The sequence below is a fragment of the Aplidium turbinatum genome, chromosome 15, assembly GCF_918807975.1.
Source record: "Aplidium turbinatum chromosome 15, kaAplTurb1.1, whole genome shotgun sequence".
Taxonomy (NCBI): Eukaryota; Metazoa; Chordata; class Ascidiacea; order Aplousobranchia; family Polyclinidae; genus Aplidium; species Aplidium turbinatum.
In genome coordinates, this window is record NC_137486.1 from 7,693,468 (window position 1) to 7,711,264 (window position 17,797).

Sequence of the window (17,797 nt, forward strand, 5' to 3'; positions counted from 1 at the left end):
CTAAACTCATGTTCAGCAAACAAACGTTTCGAAACCTATACTGTCTTCATCTTCAGTATTATAAATGCTAAAATTGACAATGTTAAAATTTACATTTATATCACTGAAAATGAAGACAGTGTAGTTTTCGAAACGTTTGTTTGCTGAACATGAGTGTAGTATCTACATTTTGGGCTCTTTATTTTTTGGTTAGATTAACCAGGCGTTCCAACCATTTTGCTCCTGGATTAGTTTTGTTTCGGAGCTACCGGAAAATTTCAGCTGTCGCAGGCTAAGAGCTGGTTAATTTTGTTTGGTTTTGTTTCATGCCAAAAATTAAAAAAGGCAGTGGCTATTTGACCGGCTCCGGTCTTTGAATCTGAAACACTATTTGACCGGTCATGACGTCACTACATAAGCGCTTTTTTCTTTTTCTCTTTCAAAGCAAAAGACGAGAAACGCCGATATAAGTTCTAAATTCAACACTTATTCTTCTACTCAGTCCGTGGCGCGTAGGTTACGTCTCCGACTGCCATTCGAGAGGGGATGAGTTCGATACTATTCGGAAGCATCCTTTTTTTTCATTTTTTTTTTATCTAAAAAAAATGGTAATGGTAAAACCATTTTTTAAAGAAGTATTGTATATAACTAACTTGAAGGCAAAAATGTAATTGGTCGTTCGGCAAACACGGTCACTTATGACGATCGGAAAATTACCAAGAGAAATTCTCAAACTCCAGCAAATTAAAAAAAACTCTAATTTTATTACTCACATTTGAAAAGACATAAAAAAATGGGCTGTAGGCTACTCAAATTAAAAATTGACCACAAAAATGCGCTTCGGGTCAAAATTTAGATAAAAAAAATAGAAAAAAAAGAATGCTTCCGGATAGTATCGAACTCACCCCCTCTAGAATGGCAGTCGGAGACGTAACCTACGCGCCACGGACTGAGTAGAAGAGAACGTGTTGAATTTAGAACTTATATCGGCGTTTCTCGTCTTTTGCTTTGAAAGAGAAAAAGAAAAAAGCGCTTATGTAGTGACGTCATGACCGGTCAAATAGTGTTTCAGATTCAAAGACCGGAGCCGGTCAAATAGCCACTGCCATTAAAAAATGAATACACTACGTCTAATTTTTCAAGCTAAAATCTTTGTTGACTTTATAAAACTTTATGGAATATGGTCATTCTTGTCTAATACAAATAAAAAAAAAATGAAATTTAACTTAGGCAAACTTCCAAATTTTGGCCTGGTTTAAACTTGTAAATGGGCTGCTTGTCATTGGCGGTGGACATCCACACATTGACAATTGCCTGGAAATATGTCAAAATATTTGGCAACTTCTCCCAGTTTTTAATGGCCTGCCGAAACTGATCTTTTTGCCCCCAAGATGGAATGCGAAATTTTCACATCATGCAGGGTACCTTAATGGGTTTGTTCAGTGAAGGTTTTTTTTTATAAGCCCGTTTCATGATAACTAGTGTATTCTTCTGCAAGTCTGGAAAGAACACTTTCACATATCAATTGCATTAAAACCGAATCTACTTTGCTTACCGTAGCTCTGCCTCTTTGAAAGGAGACACGTTTAAGATAGACCAGGCTGCTTTACTTTACAAGAAAAAGTTGGACATGGAGACCTAACCATGAATGAATGGAATAATTTCCCGACAACAAGACTTCGGGCAATACTAAAAGGCGGAAGCGCGGAAATAAGTCGAAATAACTTTAGAATTAAAACAGTCATAGTACGGTAGGCTATTTAATGATCTCACAATTGCTTCTAAATAATATCTTTCAATGATATTTCAACATAAGAAAATGTTCGGTATTGAGTTGTGGCTAAAAATCGCATTTCCGCCTTTTTCCTATTTTAATAAATTCAATTAAATTTCGAAATTTACTCCAATAACTGTGGAATTAAAAGAGTCAAAGTATTTAATGACCTCACAATTGCTTCTAAACAATATCTTTCAATGATATTTCAACATAAAAGTAGGTTCGGTACCGTCAACCGGGGTTACTATGATAAGATTCAGGACATTTCTTTGCCTCCTCTCTCACATGTTGCTCAAAAAGGGTCTGTTTCTTGAATGAGTAACACTTTGGTCCCAAGCTTCTCAATAAAATAGAAAAAAATCATTTTTATGTTTTCACACTTTTTTTTATTCAACTTTAAAATATTATCGCAGTAGCCCCTGGGTTGGGGCTACTATGATAATACATTGTAAATACCTAAAATGTTCATTGTAGCCCTCCCTTGGGGCTTTTCTGATAGTTTTTTGCATTAAACAAAACATCACTCAATAAAAAACATACGATAAGTGTCAAAAAAACATTGTTAAGCACAGCTGCAATAATCCAAGGCACTCAATCCACCATTGTCTCTGAGGCGGATTTTGTGATACCACAAATCACAATTGTCACATCCCTCCCAATCCACATCTCTGCTTCTACCTCGTGGAGGGTGCAAGAGGTTGCAGATGGCGCAAACTTGCCCTTCATCTTCACTGGAATCATTGGGTTCTGCAGCAGCACGTTTGCGTTTCCTTGCAATAGATCGAGATGAATTTAAATCAGCAATATCACATGATGAAATTGCTGCTCCTGGAGATCTTGGGACCACGTTTTTTTGATGCTGTTTGTCTTGGTGAAATATATTCCTCAAGCATTGTGGCGACTGCATTACCAAGCACTTCTTGAACTGGCTGAGAATTGGCAGGTGGCAGTCGCTTCAGCACTTGCTCTCGGTCTATTGGGAAAATTCCACAGGCTTTAAACCCTGAGACCAAATTTTGCTGCTTTTTGTTCAACCCATCACAGAGTCTTTTGAGCAACATAGGAAAAATATTCTTCGGAAACTGTGAACTATGCAAAAATTGCAGATAAACTTCAGAAAAATGTGCATGGGGCTACTATGATAGCATTATCATAGAAGCCCCCAAAATCAAAGTAGCCCCGGTTGACGGTAGTGAATTGTTGTTAAAAATCGCATTTCAGCCTTTTTCCATGTTGCAACATTTCATTCTTTCATGATGAAGTTATCGCTATGTTAAACAATATGGACGCCAAGATCGTACTTTCGCGTTTTCTACATCGGCATTAAATCGCTACTTCTGCGGACAATACGACATTTCACGCCCGGCTTATTTCCGCCTTCCGCATTTCCGCCTTTTAGTGTTGCCCCAAGACTTCAACAATCGGAAATTTTACTCTGTCAATCTCGGTAACCATCCATGCGTCAAAAGCCTCTACATGTATGTGAAACTACCGGGAATAATCTATCAAGGCTTTGTTAGTCTGAGGATAAAGATTTAAAACCAAACTAATCAAAGAAATTGAGGATGATGCAGTGAGCAAGAAATCCCAGGAAAGGCTTAAGAGTCATAAATAGAGTCAGCAGCAGTGGCCGAGTGGTTAGCGCGTTGGGCTCGCAGTCGAGAGCCTGCATGTTCGACTCCAGCCACCCGCACTTGCTGTTGTTTCTCTGGGCAAAAAACTTTACGATAATTGCCTCTACCCAGTGATCGATTTCGAGTAATGGGTAGTACCAAATTTAAGTCATAAGTAGAGTAGACAACTGAAAACAGACATTGCCGTCGGCTGCAGCTTGGGTCAGGTGTACGTCGGAAGGCGTACATCAATGCATAGCGCTCAAGTCCGCTTTCCCACAATGCAGGATAAAGACATAAAAAACAAACAAAAAATATGACAGTGTTACTCAGTATGACCTGACAGTTTTAACTCAACTTAAAATCAGTGATTAACACAACTTTGTACTGTTTTTGGGTGACTCATGCCCACAGGCACAGCTGATTCTGAATTGTTAATACTATTATGTCGGATGTCCATTTTTTTTTTTTAATTTTACATAATCATTATGTTCAATTTTTTGTCAAATTATTTGTATTTGCAATTTGTGAACATACTGTAGTTAAGTTTAACTTTATGATCGGTGAAGAAACTGTTTTTTTGCATGTGATGTGCAATTGTGTATGCATGGTACAGTGTACACTTTCTTAGTTTATGATTGAATAGCCTAATGCTCAAACTGCAAAAAAATTACTCAATTTGCATAATTTCTATTTTTGGAGTTTTCTTTTTCATATCTAAGGTTATTTGATGAGCCCATCTGTTCATCTGTTTTTTTTTTTAAATCCTCATTAGCAGCCTAAAAAAGTCATGGCAGCAATCAGAAAGCAGAAATATTGATGAATTTGAGCATTTTTAATGACTCAAGAGTATTTGGTTGTTTTACTCGGATGACATTTAGTGTTCCAGTGTCAGTTCTGAGTATTCAGTAAAAAAGAATATGGGTTTGTTTGAACAGTGGTGTGCAACTGTGCATTGTGTAGTGACCATTTTTGGTTTCCCTTTTTTACTCAACTTTATACACACATGGCATACTTGGTGTTCACAATAGTTTTTAGAAACAAATTATAGGTATATATATATTTCATACTACACGAAAATTCATTTTACAAACCAAATATGGTCTCTGTTCTCGACTAAGATTAGGTTGTGTGTGTAGTGTACAATATTTTGTATACGTCACACCATGGCCACCTAGTAGAATATGCCAGCTATGTCACTTATGACGGCTTTTTTACAACGGGCTGATAGAAAAATACTTGAAATTTTGACTAACAAAGAAACTGCTTTTACTGGCATGGGGTACAACAAAGCAGATATTTTTCAGACTTGTTAGGCATTTTTAATGCATTTAACAGGTGCCTGACCTTACATTTAAACATGTATTGCTTTACCAAACTACACAATGAATGGTGCAAAATACAAACATTTCAAAATAAATAACAAACAGCACAGACTATTTTTTACAACAGAAATAGTGTAAGGACATGCGAAAATAATGATATATGTTTTATTCAATGAAGTGGGGGGGGGAACTACAAAGACGATAGTGATCATGGTGACGGAAAAAAGACATCCCATAACTACAATAGAATCTTAAACTACTTTTGCCTTTGCTTAAATGCTACAATGTCATCGTTTCTTTTTGAATCATTTATAATCTTTTGGTAATTATTATAATAAATATTAACAACAATTTTCGATGCAAAGTGGTTGCCCCAGACCACATGTGTGTCACATGTAAACTTTACACCGGAGAAAAAATATTTTTTGAAAACATAGGCTAGGCTACTGCATAGCTTTTCGACAAGGCAATCCACATTTGCATACCTTTTCTTCAACAACAGCAAAAGCACTATAAACAAAATCAGAAAGTGGCTGAGAAGACACATTGAAACCCCCCTTGACAAAAGCTGAAAGTACAAAGGAGCTTTAGCTGCAGAATCAGCTGTAAGTAAACTTTTGCACATTGCACATCTGTAGCGTTTAACAAGTTTTTTGCAATATAACCGGCTATTGTAAAGCCAACTTCTGCACTATTAGAAGATAATGTTGCATCAAACATTTCATTGGCAACTTCATCCACATCTTCCTGAAACTTTTCAAAGCTTGAAATGCATGGATCACTTGCAGCTAGATCCTTTTTCCAAAATTGAATATCCCTTTTCAAGAAATTTCAAGAAAAAATCAAAAAGTTTTATTCCTGACAGTATTGGAAACCATCTGGGCAGTGTGCCTCAGTTATGTCACTGAAAATAAGATATTTTTTTTTTTTGCGAGAAGTCTACCAGTTCATCAAGTTGTTTTATACGAATTTTGAGTGCTTTTTGTGGAGGTGGTGCTGGAGTTGATAAAGCTGATGGAGTGATGGCGTTTTAATGCTTGAATTGAGTGAACTGTCGGAACTGGATTTAGATGCCACTTGAGGTTATTTCTTTTACCATAACTTATAAATTTATCTTCAAAATGTTTCATACATAAAACAGACTTTTTTGTAGGCTCCCAGTTAGGTCGGTTAACAAATTTTATCCATTGCGGCAGCAACACTACACTATATCCAGAGGAAAATCAAACTTAGAAATATTTGTAGCAGAAGCAAAGTAGCCTGATTTGCAACCAAACGCAATGCATTTGTTAGGCATTTTGTCACTTAATTCCTATAAAATGCAATGAAACAACAAGTCCATCATCTACTTGAACATGTGAACTACAGATCATGACCGATTCGCGGTCATGTATAATTGTATAGGCTATCCTACAATCCTACATGCCAAGACTTGCATTACGATTCATACATTGGTCAAAGAGTTACAATATTTTGCTGACAGAAAGTGATTGGTTTATCTAGTTTTGTTTTGCACCTGCTTTCCTTTCGTCAACTGACTACAAAGTTAAAGTAAGCTACAGCAGCAATTAAAAAGTATGCTGAAGTGAAGATACAACTAGGTCTGTAGCCATTGCATATCAAAAGCTTGATTTGCTCAGTAATCAGCTGCATAATTTCGGTAGCCTACCTTGCATTACTTTTCTGTGCTATGTTGCTTGAGAATATCACATGAAAACTAACTGCACAAGTGCACATATTGTGCGACTATATTGTTTTCCTTTTCACTCCAGCTGCTAGACTTGCCTATGCTGTGACTAACTGCGTATGAGTTTACTTCATGGTTCACTCCCATCAAGCAAAATATCCAGCTGCGCAATGTTTCAGCTCTCAATTTACAAACTTTCTTTACATTGAGTCAACGTCCACAAACCTGCGATTCATGTCTACATACTCTTAAGGCAAAAGTAATGTGTTTTGTCCGCCGAACTGCTACGAAACAGTCGGCCCGGTATTTTAAGGCTTCAAAATGTGACATAGCCAGTCATCTCTACTAGTATGGTCATGGTCACACTATATATTTGGTAATGCATAGGCTATTAGGCTAGCCTCTGTTTGTATCATGCAACTTTGAAGGTTTAGTTAAAAATTTAATAATGCTAGCTTTTTTTTTATTTTAGTGCATATGGTGCTGCCTTGTAGCTAGTCAGTAAAATAGCATTGTAGTATTTTTTTCAATCATAATGTCTGCATTGGAAAGTTTAACAGTAGCTTTGCAAGAATGCTGTGACAGAGCTGGTGAAAAACTTCAGTTAGTGAGTAAAATAAATTTGATGTTGAGTTTAGCACTTTAGATTGTTTATGCTAAGTTACTTCCCTTTTTTGCAAGTTTATGACGTATATATATAGCTTGATAGTGATATAGGAAAAAGCTTATTAAATTGGTGATCCAATTTTTTGTGTCCATTGATGTGTATTTGTGTCTATTGATGTCTGCTGCTTTATTCACAGAAAATCCTAAACATATACTATTGAGTCATTTCAATGTTTTTTAAAAGGTAACCTTAGAAACAGTAAACATGTTACTTGTATTTACATTTCTATTGCTCTAAGAGTGTTATGGACTGCTTTCATAACTTATCATTGTTTTTAATCTACTAAGGGCTTATTTTTCTATGCTATTTGTCATGATTGCATTATTTCGTAGCAAGTGCTGCAAACATTAGGATTCGGTTTAGGGTTTATTTATTTTTATCTCTGCCCATGACTTCAAAAGTTTCCAAATTATAGACTTTTGTCTTCAACTGCTTTAAACTTTTCTTAAATTAGAGCAGAATTCCTTATCTGGCAACACTTGTATTGGCAAAATAGCTACAGCATTTTATCAATGTTTCTGTGCTGCTTTTTGTCACTAAGCAATTTGAAAATAGTAGCATTATTAGAATAAAAATGATAGTCGAACATGTTCTGGTGGCTAGTTTCATCCATACTTGATCTGCTAATGCATTATTGTTCAAAACATATATTATAAATGATTTGATTTACTTGAAGATCAAATACATATGGTATATAATACTTATCGTATTCCACAGCAATCAGAATCTCAATTTGCGCATTGTTATGATATATTTTCAGTGGGTTTCGTTGTTGCCGGAAGAATATCAAGAAGATGTCTATGGAGTCCCTTGGTCAATAATTCTTCTTACTTGTGTTCTTGGTTTTATTCTGATCTGGGTCATGTTGTGGCGCAGTGGTGTTACAAAGCGCATCAAGAAAGAGCGTGAACTGATCATGCGATCTTCAGAGCTACGTGGACAAATGCAAGAACTAATGGCAGAAAAATTAGACAAAGAAAAAAGTTTGAAAGACTCTCAAGTCAAGGTAAAGTTATATTTTGACCGATTATTTCAAAATAATTTTGATGTGCAGTGCTGTGTAATTTTCGAGTTAATCAAAAGCACGTATAAATGTTCTTTTATAGCTCCAGGACTTCAACAACAATTTCGAAGCAGTGCAGACAGCCCACACAGAAACACAAGAACAGTTAGATCAACTGAATGTGAGTACCTTGGAATGCATTTATAATTAATCAAATATGATTGTATTTTTCAACTTTGGTGTTTACAAATGCAGATATGATTCATAATTGATTGACTTTTCAAATACAGTTTACTATGGTAGGCCTACTATTTTCTTTTCACCCCTTTCGACTGCGGATCTGGTATATATTTGTTGTCAATCAATATTATGACAGTTCTGTAAACTCTTCCGAAAGCGTCACATATTATTTTATATGTTACCTTAAGGTCAGCGGACAAACCTGATTCAACATCGTTCTATGTATGATACCAGTAGCCTGCATTTATTTAGTCTAATATTTTCTTTAAAAGCTTTACATGTGCAATTTTACTCAAGTTGTAAATTTGTTGGTTTTGTAATACTGTGAATGCCAACATTTGTGGATATTTCAATTCTCATAGAATGTTGACTGAGTGCTGTTGGTATGTTTTAGCTATTCCAATAAAACACGTACCGATATATATATATTTTTTTTTTCTCATTTTAAATAAAATAACAGGATGTCCTGTTTTAAATATTTCCTTAGACCTATCCACAACTTCTAATATGACACTTTAAAATATTGTTGAACATTGTCTTTGCAGTTTGGTTGGTAATTTCAAAGTTTGCCAGAAATCGGTATTTTATTTCTTTTCACTTAGATTTTTTTTTCAGATTGAGTTGAATAATATGCATGCCGAAAAGGAAATAAAGAACCACGAAATCCATGATTTTCAAATAAGGCTAAAACATAGCGAGCAAGAAAGAGTCGATCTTATAAATAAGGTTGGTTTTTCAAGACCTTTTTACTCAAAAAAAAAATTTTTTTCCTTATGCTAATAGGTTTCTACAAATGTCGCTGAACAGCAAATATTCAAACATTTGAAAATGTATTATATATACTGATATGATGATGCAGCGAAAATCTGTGACAGTTCGTTATGCGGAGATAACTGTGCTTTGTGCTTTTCACCAATGTAGATCAATGCTTTCCACACGAAAGTTTGCATTAAACAATATAAAAAGTCTACAAAATGTTAATGTATACACATTTCCACAAACAAGTACTCGACTAGGCCTACAAGTCGTGGACGGCTGTCATGCCACATTGCCACTGCATCTTTTTTTGTATGTGTATGTAAAACCATATAATAATATGCTTACTCTAATGCTGTAGTGTTATTATTACATGTATAGCATCACTTTTTAACATTGGAATATAACACACCTAATTGCTAATTGAGCGATTTTTTTTTTGTAGTTCGAACAAATTCAAAAGTGTTTGGATGAAAAGAAAACTGCTTTTGCCGAATGTGAAAAGTCGTTAACGCATCTTCAGAAGGAATTGAAAGAAAGTCGTAAACGTAACAAGAAGCTTGAAGATAGTGTGAAAGAAATACAAGTAAACTGAAAACTTCGCATCATTTATTTTTGTCAACTCTTTCTCTGCTTAATTTCACTTTAGGTGGACACAGTTGACATTCATGTTGCTATGATTAGCATACATATTTATTGCTAAAAATATTCACGTCTCGCGATCAAATGATTATGGTCTAATATACCGGTACGGCGGTACGATGATGATTCTTAAAACAAGTTCTTGCTTAATGAGTTGATGTACTTATATAATGCATGTGAAGAATGACTTTGCTTCATACAGAGCAGAAAAATTGAACGTTTTGAAACTCGACACAGCTTTCTCTTTGTCATTACCCCAGACTTTATCAAAATCAGTCCTTGTTACATTGATTCAATTTCTGCAGACATTGAATCAATGTGAAAAAGAACTGGCCTTGCTAGCTGTGAGTGCATTAAAACCTACAAATTAATTTTTTTTCATTTAATTTTTATAGAAGCGGATTGGCAAAAAGGAGAAACTGGAAGAGGATAATATTATGAGATTAAAAGACTGGGAGGAGCGTGTGGAAGACATGAGGAAACAAATCGTGGCACTTGAGGAGAATTCATCAAAAGTGACCAAAGAAAACATAGCAGTGAAGGGAGAAGCCGATGTGCTGAAAGAAGCTCTGCTTCAATTCAGAGTATGTTGTAACGGGTGTCAAATTCTGATTAAATGTCACTTTTTTTTCGGTGTTACTCTCCCGAGTAATATTTTCTTAACTTTTTTATATGAGATAAATTCATGCACAGTTTGCTTGTTGCTTCGTTGGATTTTTCAGGTGTGTATGGGAAGTATGGGAAAGATGAATTGTGTATGAAGAGTCTTCATCTCAGTAGCCGACAAGTAAATCGCAATTTCTGATTCATTCATTGTATCTGTAGGGCATCCAGGAAGCTTTTACTGAAGATGGCGATGTCGATAGTGACGACGAAGATCTTGTCAAGCAGCAGGTAAACTCGTATCCCGTGTTTACCCAGGATATGGGGTGGAGTGGAAGGCGTTTTTTCCTTCCTCCATCATGAGATTTTCTTCTATTCCATTTCCACTCGTTCCATCTGCCATTCTATCTCAAAAATTTCTCCCATGTGCAAACTGTAGCTAAATTTAAGCAAAAAATTTAACAGCAATATTTTTCTAAGGAGTGCGTGCGGTCTGGTGTTATAAGTTAGAACTAGAAAACCTGCAGTATATCTGAGGTCTAGACAGTGGCTTTGTTTCGGTGCAACTATGTTTTCGGTGTTTTTGCTCTATCCCAAAACCTGCCTTCCATCCCATTCCCTGTGTTTACCTCAGGCTACATAGTACATATAATTCAATGAAAGTGAATCACAAACTGGCCTCTAAATTACCAGATTGTTCAAAGCTAGCATTGAAAGTTATCTAAATCAGCTATACTGTGTTATACGACTAAGAAAATTTATTGCATATCATTGAACACTTTTCGTAAACCCAAACGTTGGAAAAGGCCTCCAACTTTCTATTTAACTAGGATTTTTAGAATACGATGATAATTTTGAACTAAGTGGAAACATATTGAAGATTTTTTTTCTATTTCGCATATAAACTACTCTGCGCTTTGACAAAACAGCTTTTTCCCTATATCAGGTTTTCTTGAAACTTTCTATTAAATATTTGGCGTTTTTAGCCAAACCACACCATGTGCATGAAATCCTGGTGTGTCACCTCCTTCATTATCTCATTGGCTGCATATTCAATTCACAAAAACTTGAAACAGTTTAATGTTTTCAGAAAGAAAAGCTGAACGATTTGATTGATGTCGCCCGAGTGAACAAGGAAATGAAACGAACAGAGATTGAAAAGGGTCGCGTCATCTTTGATCTGGAGGCTGAAAAGAAGTCCCGGAAAGAAACTGAAGGTGAAACATAATAATGTTGTGATGAACTTTGTAGGAAGATTAAGTCGCCGACTTTCCGAGTAGCCTCTTATCCTTTTAATTGACTGGCCCTAGTGTTTCTTGCAACGGACACAAGATTTTGGTAACTTTTTGCAATCAAGAAAAGCCTTTGGCTTGCCGAATTTTTATCAAATAATCACAATTGCCAATATAAAAGTTTAAAACAAATTAATATTCCTAATTCAGATTAGACATATAACTATTTCACTGGTAACGAGTTTGTTGATTTAGATAACTTCGTATCATTTTCGCAGCACACGTTGAAAATTTGAGATTGGAATGCGAAAACGTTCGCGCAACTCAACAGAAAGCGGAAAGGGAGCTACAAGTCCAGCAAGCTAAGTTGAATGTCATGCAAGAGTACTATGCCAAGCGGGAGGTGGAAATGCAAGGGTGAGACTTGCAGCTAATGTTAATCAATGATTGACTGCCAAGGGTTTTACGTTGCTGGTCAATTACACAATGGCCACATCAGAAGATAACCATTTTACTAGAAATACAGATAAAGTGTTAATTTGTTCTGGCAAGAGCCAAGGTTTCTAAACTCTGTTTTCGCATATGTTCTTCACACAAATTTTTTCTTAAATTAATTTCTTGAAATTTTGTCAACACTGGATGTTGGAGCCTCAACCCTGTGTTCGCTCTAAAAAATCACATTCAAAATCATAAAAGCCCTTACACAAGTACGCCTGAAAAATGATTAAACTTCGTGCTTAAACTGCTGTTTTGCGTCGGGTACAGAAAACTTGGGAAGGAACAGACTGTTCGGGAAATGAATGAATCCATGCTGGCAGAAGAAGGCGACAAAACCACACACTTGCTCGAGCAACTGGAAATGTACAGAAAGATGAACGACGACGCCAAGCGGGAGTTCGAAGAAAGCGAGAAGCAAAGAAAAGCGGAAATCAACCAATACGAGAAGAAGGCACACAACAACTGGGTATGCGCAAAAGAAAGAACAGTACTTTTTTTCACATTTTTGCCGTAGTTTGAACGGGTATGAAAGACGTCCGGAGATATTGAAACGATGCGAAAAGAGCTCGTTTTTGCCTTTGAGATTCACCATTTTTCCTATTTTTTGTCGTATCGAAGCTTTCGCCCTGTAGTTAAAGATTTGAAGAGTAGAGGGAAGGCAAGGAAATCAACCTTCATGCCTACCTTTAGACGTACCATTTAAGTGATCTGCCAAAGGCACAGCCACATGCGGTGTCGAACCGGCGCCCTTTCGATCGTCAATCTAGGGCTCACACCACATGGCTATGCAGCCGTCCACTCCTGTTCAAATAATAGCAAGCTTAATTTCTGTTTAAATGAAAATACTCAAAATCTGACCCAGCACCAAGTTTGTTGCCATTTCATAACTTGTGTGTTTGTAGCTGGAAAGCCGCGAATCGGAACGGAAGTTAGACGAAGCAAGCAGAGAAATAACCCAGTTACGGTTGAAGTAAGTGAGACACTTTACTGTAAAGCTGAGAAAAACACCAACAGGAAGTTTTATCGCGTTGTAGTTTGCGGCCTCGCTTTTGTATCCTAGGCCTCGGTATTTGAGCACATAATGACGGCTAGCTTTCTGTTCCCGGAGCCTTTGAAGTATTTGTTTCAATGCTCATCCACCATGGCGAAGACTCAACAATGGTGGCACAGAGGAAGAATCATTTCGTTTGTGGCCTCAATTTGTACAATAGCTTTTTATTTTTTTTAACTTTAATCGACGTGTCAGGATGACAAAAACTCTGACAGCGAATCATGAATTGCTTGCGAGAAATTCAAAGTGTGAAGATCTTTATTTTTGTATTCAACTTCTGGACTCTTTGTAAATATAATGATTACAACGGGTGCAAATTAAGATGAAAATAATTTTGTTTGAACTTATTTTCAAGCGTGTGTAAACCTTCTCACTGGTAACGTGTTGAATTGGAATTCACAGATTTTCTTGATGTTTTTTATGGAGAATTTATTTTTTTATTGAGGTATTTTTTTCGTATTAATTGTACTCGCACCGTACGGTACTATTATTGCCATCTATAAAATAACAGTTTTTTCCTCTCTCTGTTTATCTTTTGTTTGCCATGAATGTCGTCTTCTGGTCGCTTAATACTGATAAACGTGCATGTGTGCTGTTGCAGCTTGAACGTGCTTGAGCAGCGATGTCGGGAGTTGGAACCTAGAGAACCGTTCATACTTCGGCCTCGGCCCGGTGGAATGTTTCGCGGTCCTAGAATGGGTAATATTTCAATTGATTTTGTTCAAGAGGTTTCGTGTTAAACGTTTGCAGTGGTTTTGACGCCGCAGATGTTAAGCGCTTTGTTCAGATAGTAAATTCTCCTCTCTGTATTTTGTAGGTAGTGGAAGCCCGGCGCCCATGCGTAGTTGCCCCCCATTTCGTGACATGTCACCTCCTGGAAGATTTCTTGACAGACAAAGTCCCGCGGGAAGCATCCATGACGATCCTCGGCATCCCGGTCGTCCTCCAAGCCATTCCTTTCTGGAACACAGATCTGTCTCTCAAGGGAGGCCTCTTGAAACATTGGAATTTGGTGATGGTCCTCCAAGTGGCCCTGGCATGCAAAGAGGCACATCGAGAAGAGGACCTTCTTCCCTCCATGAAGAGCCGGTCCGGGACGGTCCTCCTCATATTAGAGAAGCTCTTGTACCAAGAAGTGGCGCTCCTCCATTTAGAAGAGAAAACATGCCAGGGATGAGCGAAGGACCTCGAGATTTTCCTCCAATGAGTGATGGGCCACCAAGAAGAGATGGGCCACCATTTAGAAGGGATGGGCCACCATCTAGCAGAGAAGATGGCCCACCGCTTATGACTTTTGATAAACGTATTCCTCCGTACCGAGACGAGCCACCAATGATGTATGACCCAACACTCATGAGAGATGACCCTGCTTTGGGCCCGCCTCCAATGTTCGATGTGCCACCTCGCGGAATGCCCCCTCGGATGCAGCGCCCAGGTATTTGAGAAAATGTTGTGCAAAAATGTTTGCAATCACTAACTTGCAAATAAATCAAGGTCATGAGCAAAATGCTATTTGATAAATGCATGTTATTGACTTGCATTATGCCTTGATGAGTAGTATCATTCAGTAGAAATGTTCATATTTTTGTGATGACGTAATGCACAATGACATCAACCAATCATTTGTTTCAGGGTCAAGCCAAGGACCAATGACGTCATCTCCTTTCGTGGTGAGTCACTTTTAAACGTTTTATATAGAGCGAAGATCGGTGAACCTCATGTTATGTACTCTAGTTACTGATTCATATCTGCAGTTAAGGGATCTGCACACATCGGCCTATGAACTTCAGAAATTGAAACCTGTTGTACGATATAATCAGTGGTTCTAGTACTACTGTTAGCGCTTCACGAAAAGGAATAAACCGAGCTTGTCTGCAACAGTGCATTCCACTATTAATGACGTCACGTAAGAATGTAATCCTCGAAAGTTAGATGAAGACAAACTGCATCTTTCATATGTTATTGGTCATGAAATAATAAGTTTTAAGAACAATGATGTTTTGTTAATGTGTCAACTTGTTATACAGCACAAAACGCTTGAAATACGGAAAAAAAAATATGTCTAACCCAATAGCTGATCTTTTTGCATTCTTTCGTTAGCTATGTTGTAAGTTGTTTCTATAGGCAAGCCATTTTGAAAAGATAAATGGATCTATTTAACATATCAGGTCAACTCGCTGTCGCTGCTAATACGATGACCATTCAACCAGCAAAAGTTTTCTTTTCTACATGATTTCAACATCTGGCAATGTTAAAACGATGTAAAAAGGGCAAGATTTGCTGGCCGGTCAACGTTTTGTCATCATCCGATGTGCGATCTCTGATTTATTTGTAGTGGCTTCGCTTGCTTTGGCATTGTTACTCAGTCGTCGTATTGTCCAGTTTCTTGCTGATCATTATGATTATATTTTCTATTCGGAAGTCTAACCGTAGAAGCAACTCTGTTTAATTTACGAAATCCCTGCTTTGGTTTTATTGACACTTTGTAATAAGATCAACCCCTTTTTGTAATGATGCAGCATATGAAGACATCGAACATTAAAAAGGCTTGATTTTTTTGCCACAGTAAGGTGAACGCATACCGATATTGTTTTCTTTCTTCCAGCAATCTCCACGTGGTCACACTGACCGTGCTCCTCCACCTATGTCTCTTCATGGCAATCTTCGTCCTGTTGCATCCCGCAATGAATACGATCTTCATCCCGTTCTAGGAGGAGCTCCTTAAGAAACTCTTTCTAAATAAACTACTTGACCACGTCTTAGCTTTATCATTTGTAGGTTGTCGTTGAAGTAAGATAAACAACTTCTGGTAGTAAAATGTTCATGTTACTGCAAAGTTTGTTATTTTTCTTCTTGCTGCTGGCACGTCATTGACGTTGACGTTTCTGATTTGACGTCAGCTGTAGTTTGTCTGGCTTTCATCGTCTGTGCAATCATAGCCCCATCACCATTATTATATCTTGTGTCTTTAGGTTTGCAAGCCGAAATGCAATCTCGTTTTATTATTTATCTTCAGCTTCCTGTAAAAATTGCAGTTTTCTGTCACCGCTGACAATATCCACCGTTTTAATGCTGCTTTTACGTACGTTAGGTCAACCTAGAAACCACCGTATTAAGTGCGATGCCACATTGTTAAGCGTGCAATAATTGAATTGTTTTAACGTAAAAACTAAAGACGTACTTGTGAGAAAGGCATAGGCTAAACTGCAATTGACACATCAAACAAAGGCAATTCAGGCTCTTCATGAAACAGTTCTGTAACTTTTAATCTGCTTTTAAGTCACAGAAAAATAACCCCAGCTGGCAAAATCCGCTTTTTTACATGGCGTCAACAATGAGACCTGAATAATTTAACTGTTACTTGAAAGTGAAGTTTATTCAGTTGTTAACTGACTTGCTCTGGATTTACAGTTTCCGCATATTCGGGTCAACTTTCTCAACACCGATTGGCGATTTCTACATATATAGTAACTGTTTCTTTAAACTACAAGTTCATTGGTCACCATAGTGAGTTAATTAGTCGGTATGGGTTGTAGCATTACTTTTAGGAATTGTTGCAAAACTTTTCTGCATTTAGGTGCTTTTTAAAAATTATATGTTTCAATCAAACTATCGACAACTTTGTCATTTTCTTGGTCGCATTATTTGGTTGATGCGTTAATTGAGTGCTTTCAAACTGAAGCGTATTAAAAGAAATAGAAACTGACCGGTTGAAGGCGGTGTGTTGTTCTCACAGTGTCAGTATTACAGTTCATAATCATACAGCATGTATCATGAGGTGATTGGCGTTATCCAGAGGCCACCGAGCTTGAGAAAGGGCCGTGCGATTGTAAGAAGAGATGCTCACGGCCTGATTACCATTTTGTTCAACAGTCTGCAACTTGTGCTGGTGACTCAACAGAGTGGGTGAGCTCAGTATTTTATCACAAAGTCACACAATGCTTAATCTTTCCGAAACAGCTTTTTGAGAAAAAAAGTTGTAGAATATGATGACTGGAAACGGTAAATTAATTAGCATGCTACTTAAACACAGGCACACAGCATTAACTACTATTGACCGTTAGTTTAGGGACCCCTGGAGCATTTATGACACCACATATCCAAAAATTAAACGTCGTTATTCACGCGAAAGCCTTTCAAGCTCTTATCGAGCCAGCATATCAAAGTTCTGCATAAATTGAACGCCTTTAAACGTTGAATCAATGTATAAATTAAAATCTTTTTATACGCTGTAACTTTTCCAACTTTTGGTAACGTGTCTAATTGAACGTTGCACCTAACATATCAACATCAGCTCTCTCTGATTCTATGTCAATTAAACAAAAAAAATACACATTTAAACATTGCGTTTGGAGAAATTTCGAAGTTGGGCAGGAGGAAAGATTTGTTTCACCTGCTCTGGCAACACTGGTTACTAAAGAAGTTCGAATGATTGCCAGATAAGTAATTTTTTCACACCTCGGGAAAATGTTATAGTCGTTTTGGAACATAAAATTGAATTGGGGTAACTTAGGGACCCCGAAAGAAAGGTGGAGTCTGCACTAAATACCTTTCAGAATGGTGAACCATTACACATGACTAAAGAATTAACAAAGAAGAAAGTGTGGTTGTCGAAAAATTTTTTTTAATTTAATTTCCTGTTAATTATATGGTTATGTGTAATGGTTTACTTTCCAGAACCTAGAAGACCTTTTATTGATTTACTTGTTTTTTTTTAAATTAAG

General features: G+C 37.0%; 1 protein-coding gene and 1 pseudogene across 1 annotated transcript; one reads left to right on the forward strand and one right to left on the reverse strand.

The window, feature by feature from the left end:
• Positions 1–2,318: 2,318 nt before the first annotated feature.
• Positions 2,319–6,617, reverse strand: LOC145783917 (uncharacterized; annotated as a pseudogene).
• Positions 6,618–6,851: 234 nt separating this feature from the next.
• LOC145784458 (uncharacterized) lies at positions 6,852–16,773 on the forward strand. The gene is made up of 15 exons (XM_082596276.1): positions 6,852–6,988; positions 7,809–8,054; positions 8,155–8,232; positions 8,907–9,017; positions 9,493–9,633; positions 10,085–10,273; positions 10,515–10,583; positions 11,383–11,509; positions 11,803–11,941; positions 12,290–12,488; positions 12,925–12,992; positions 13,675–13,772; positions 13,891–14,508; positions 14,706–14,743; positions 15,679–16,773. The coding sequence occupies exons 1-15, from the start codon at positions 6,917–6,919 to the stop codon at positions 15,796–15,798; spliced, it is 2,313 nt and encodes a 770-aa protein (XP_082452402.1). The 5' UTR covers positions 6,852–6,916; the 3' UTR covers positions 15,799–16,773.
• The last annotated feature ends 1,024 nt before the right edge of the window (positions 16,774–17,797 follow it).

What these genes read in the sequence shown, in the direction of transcription:
- LOC145784458 (XM_082596276.1), top strand. Translation starts at nt 6,917, where the DNA reads ATGTCTGCATTGGAAAGTTTAACAGTAGCTTTGCAAGAATGCTGTGAC. An exon ending in AACAGTTAGATCAACTGAAT is followed by an intron (nt 8,233 to 8,906) that starts GTGAGTACCTTG and finishes TTTTTTTTTCAG; the next exon opens with ATTGAGTTGAATAATATGCA. An exon ending in AGAAGGCACACAACAACTGG is followed by an intron (nt 12,489 to 12,924) that starts GTATGCGCAAAA and finishes GTGTGTTTGTAG; the next exon opens with CTGGAAAGCCGCGAATCGGA.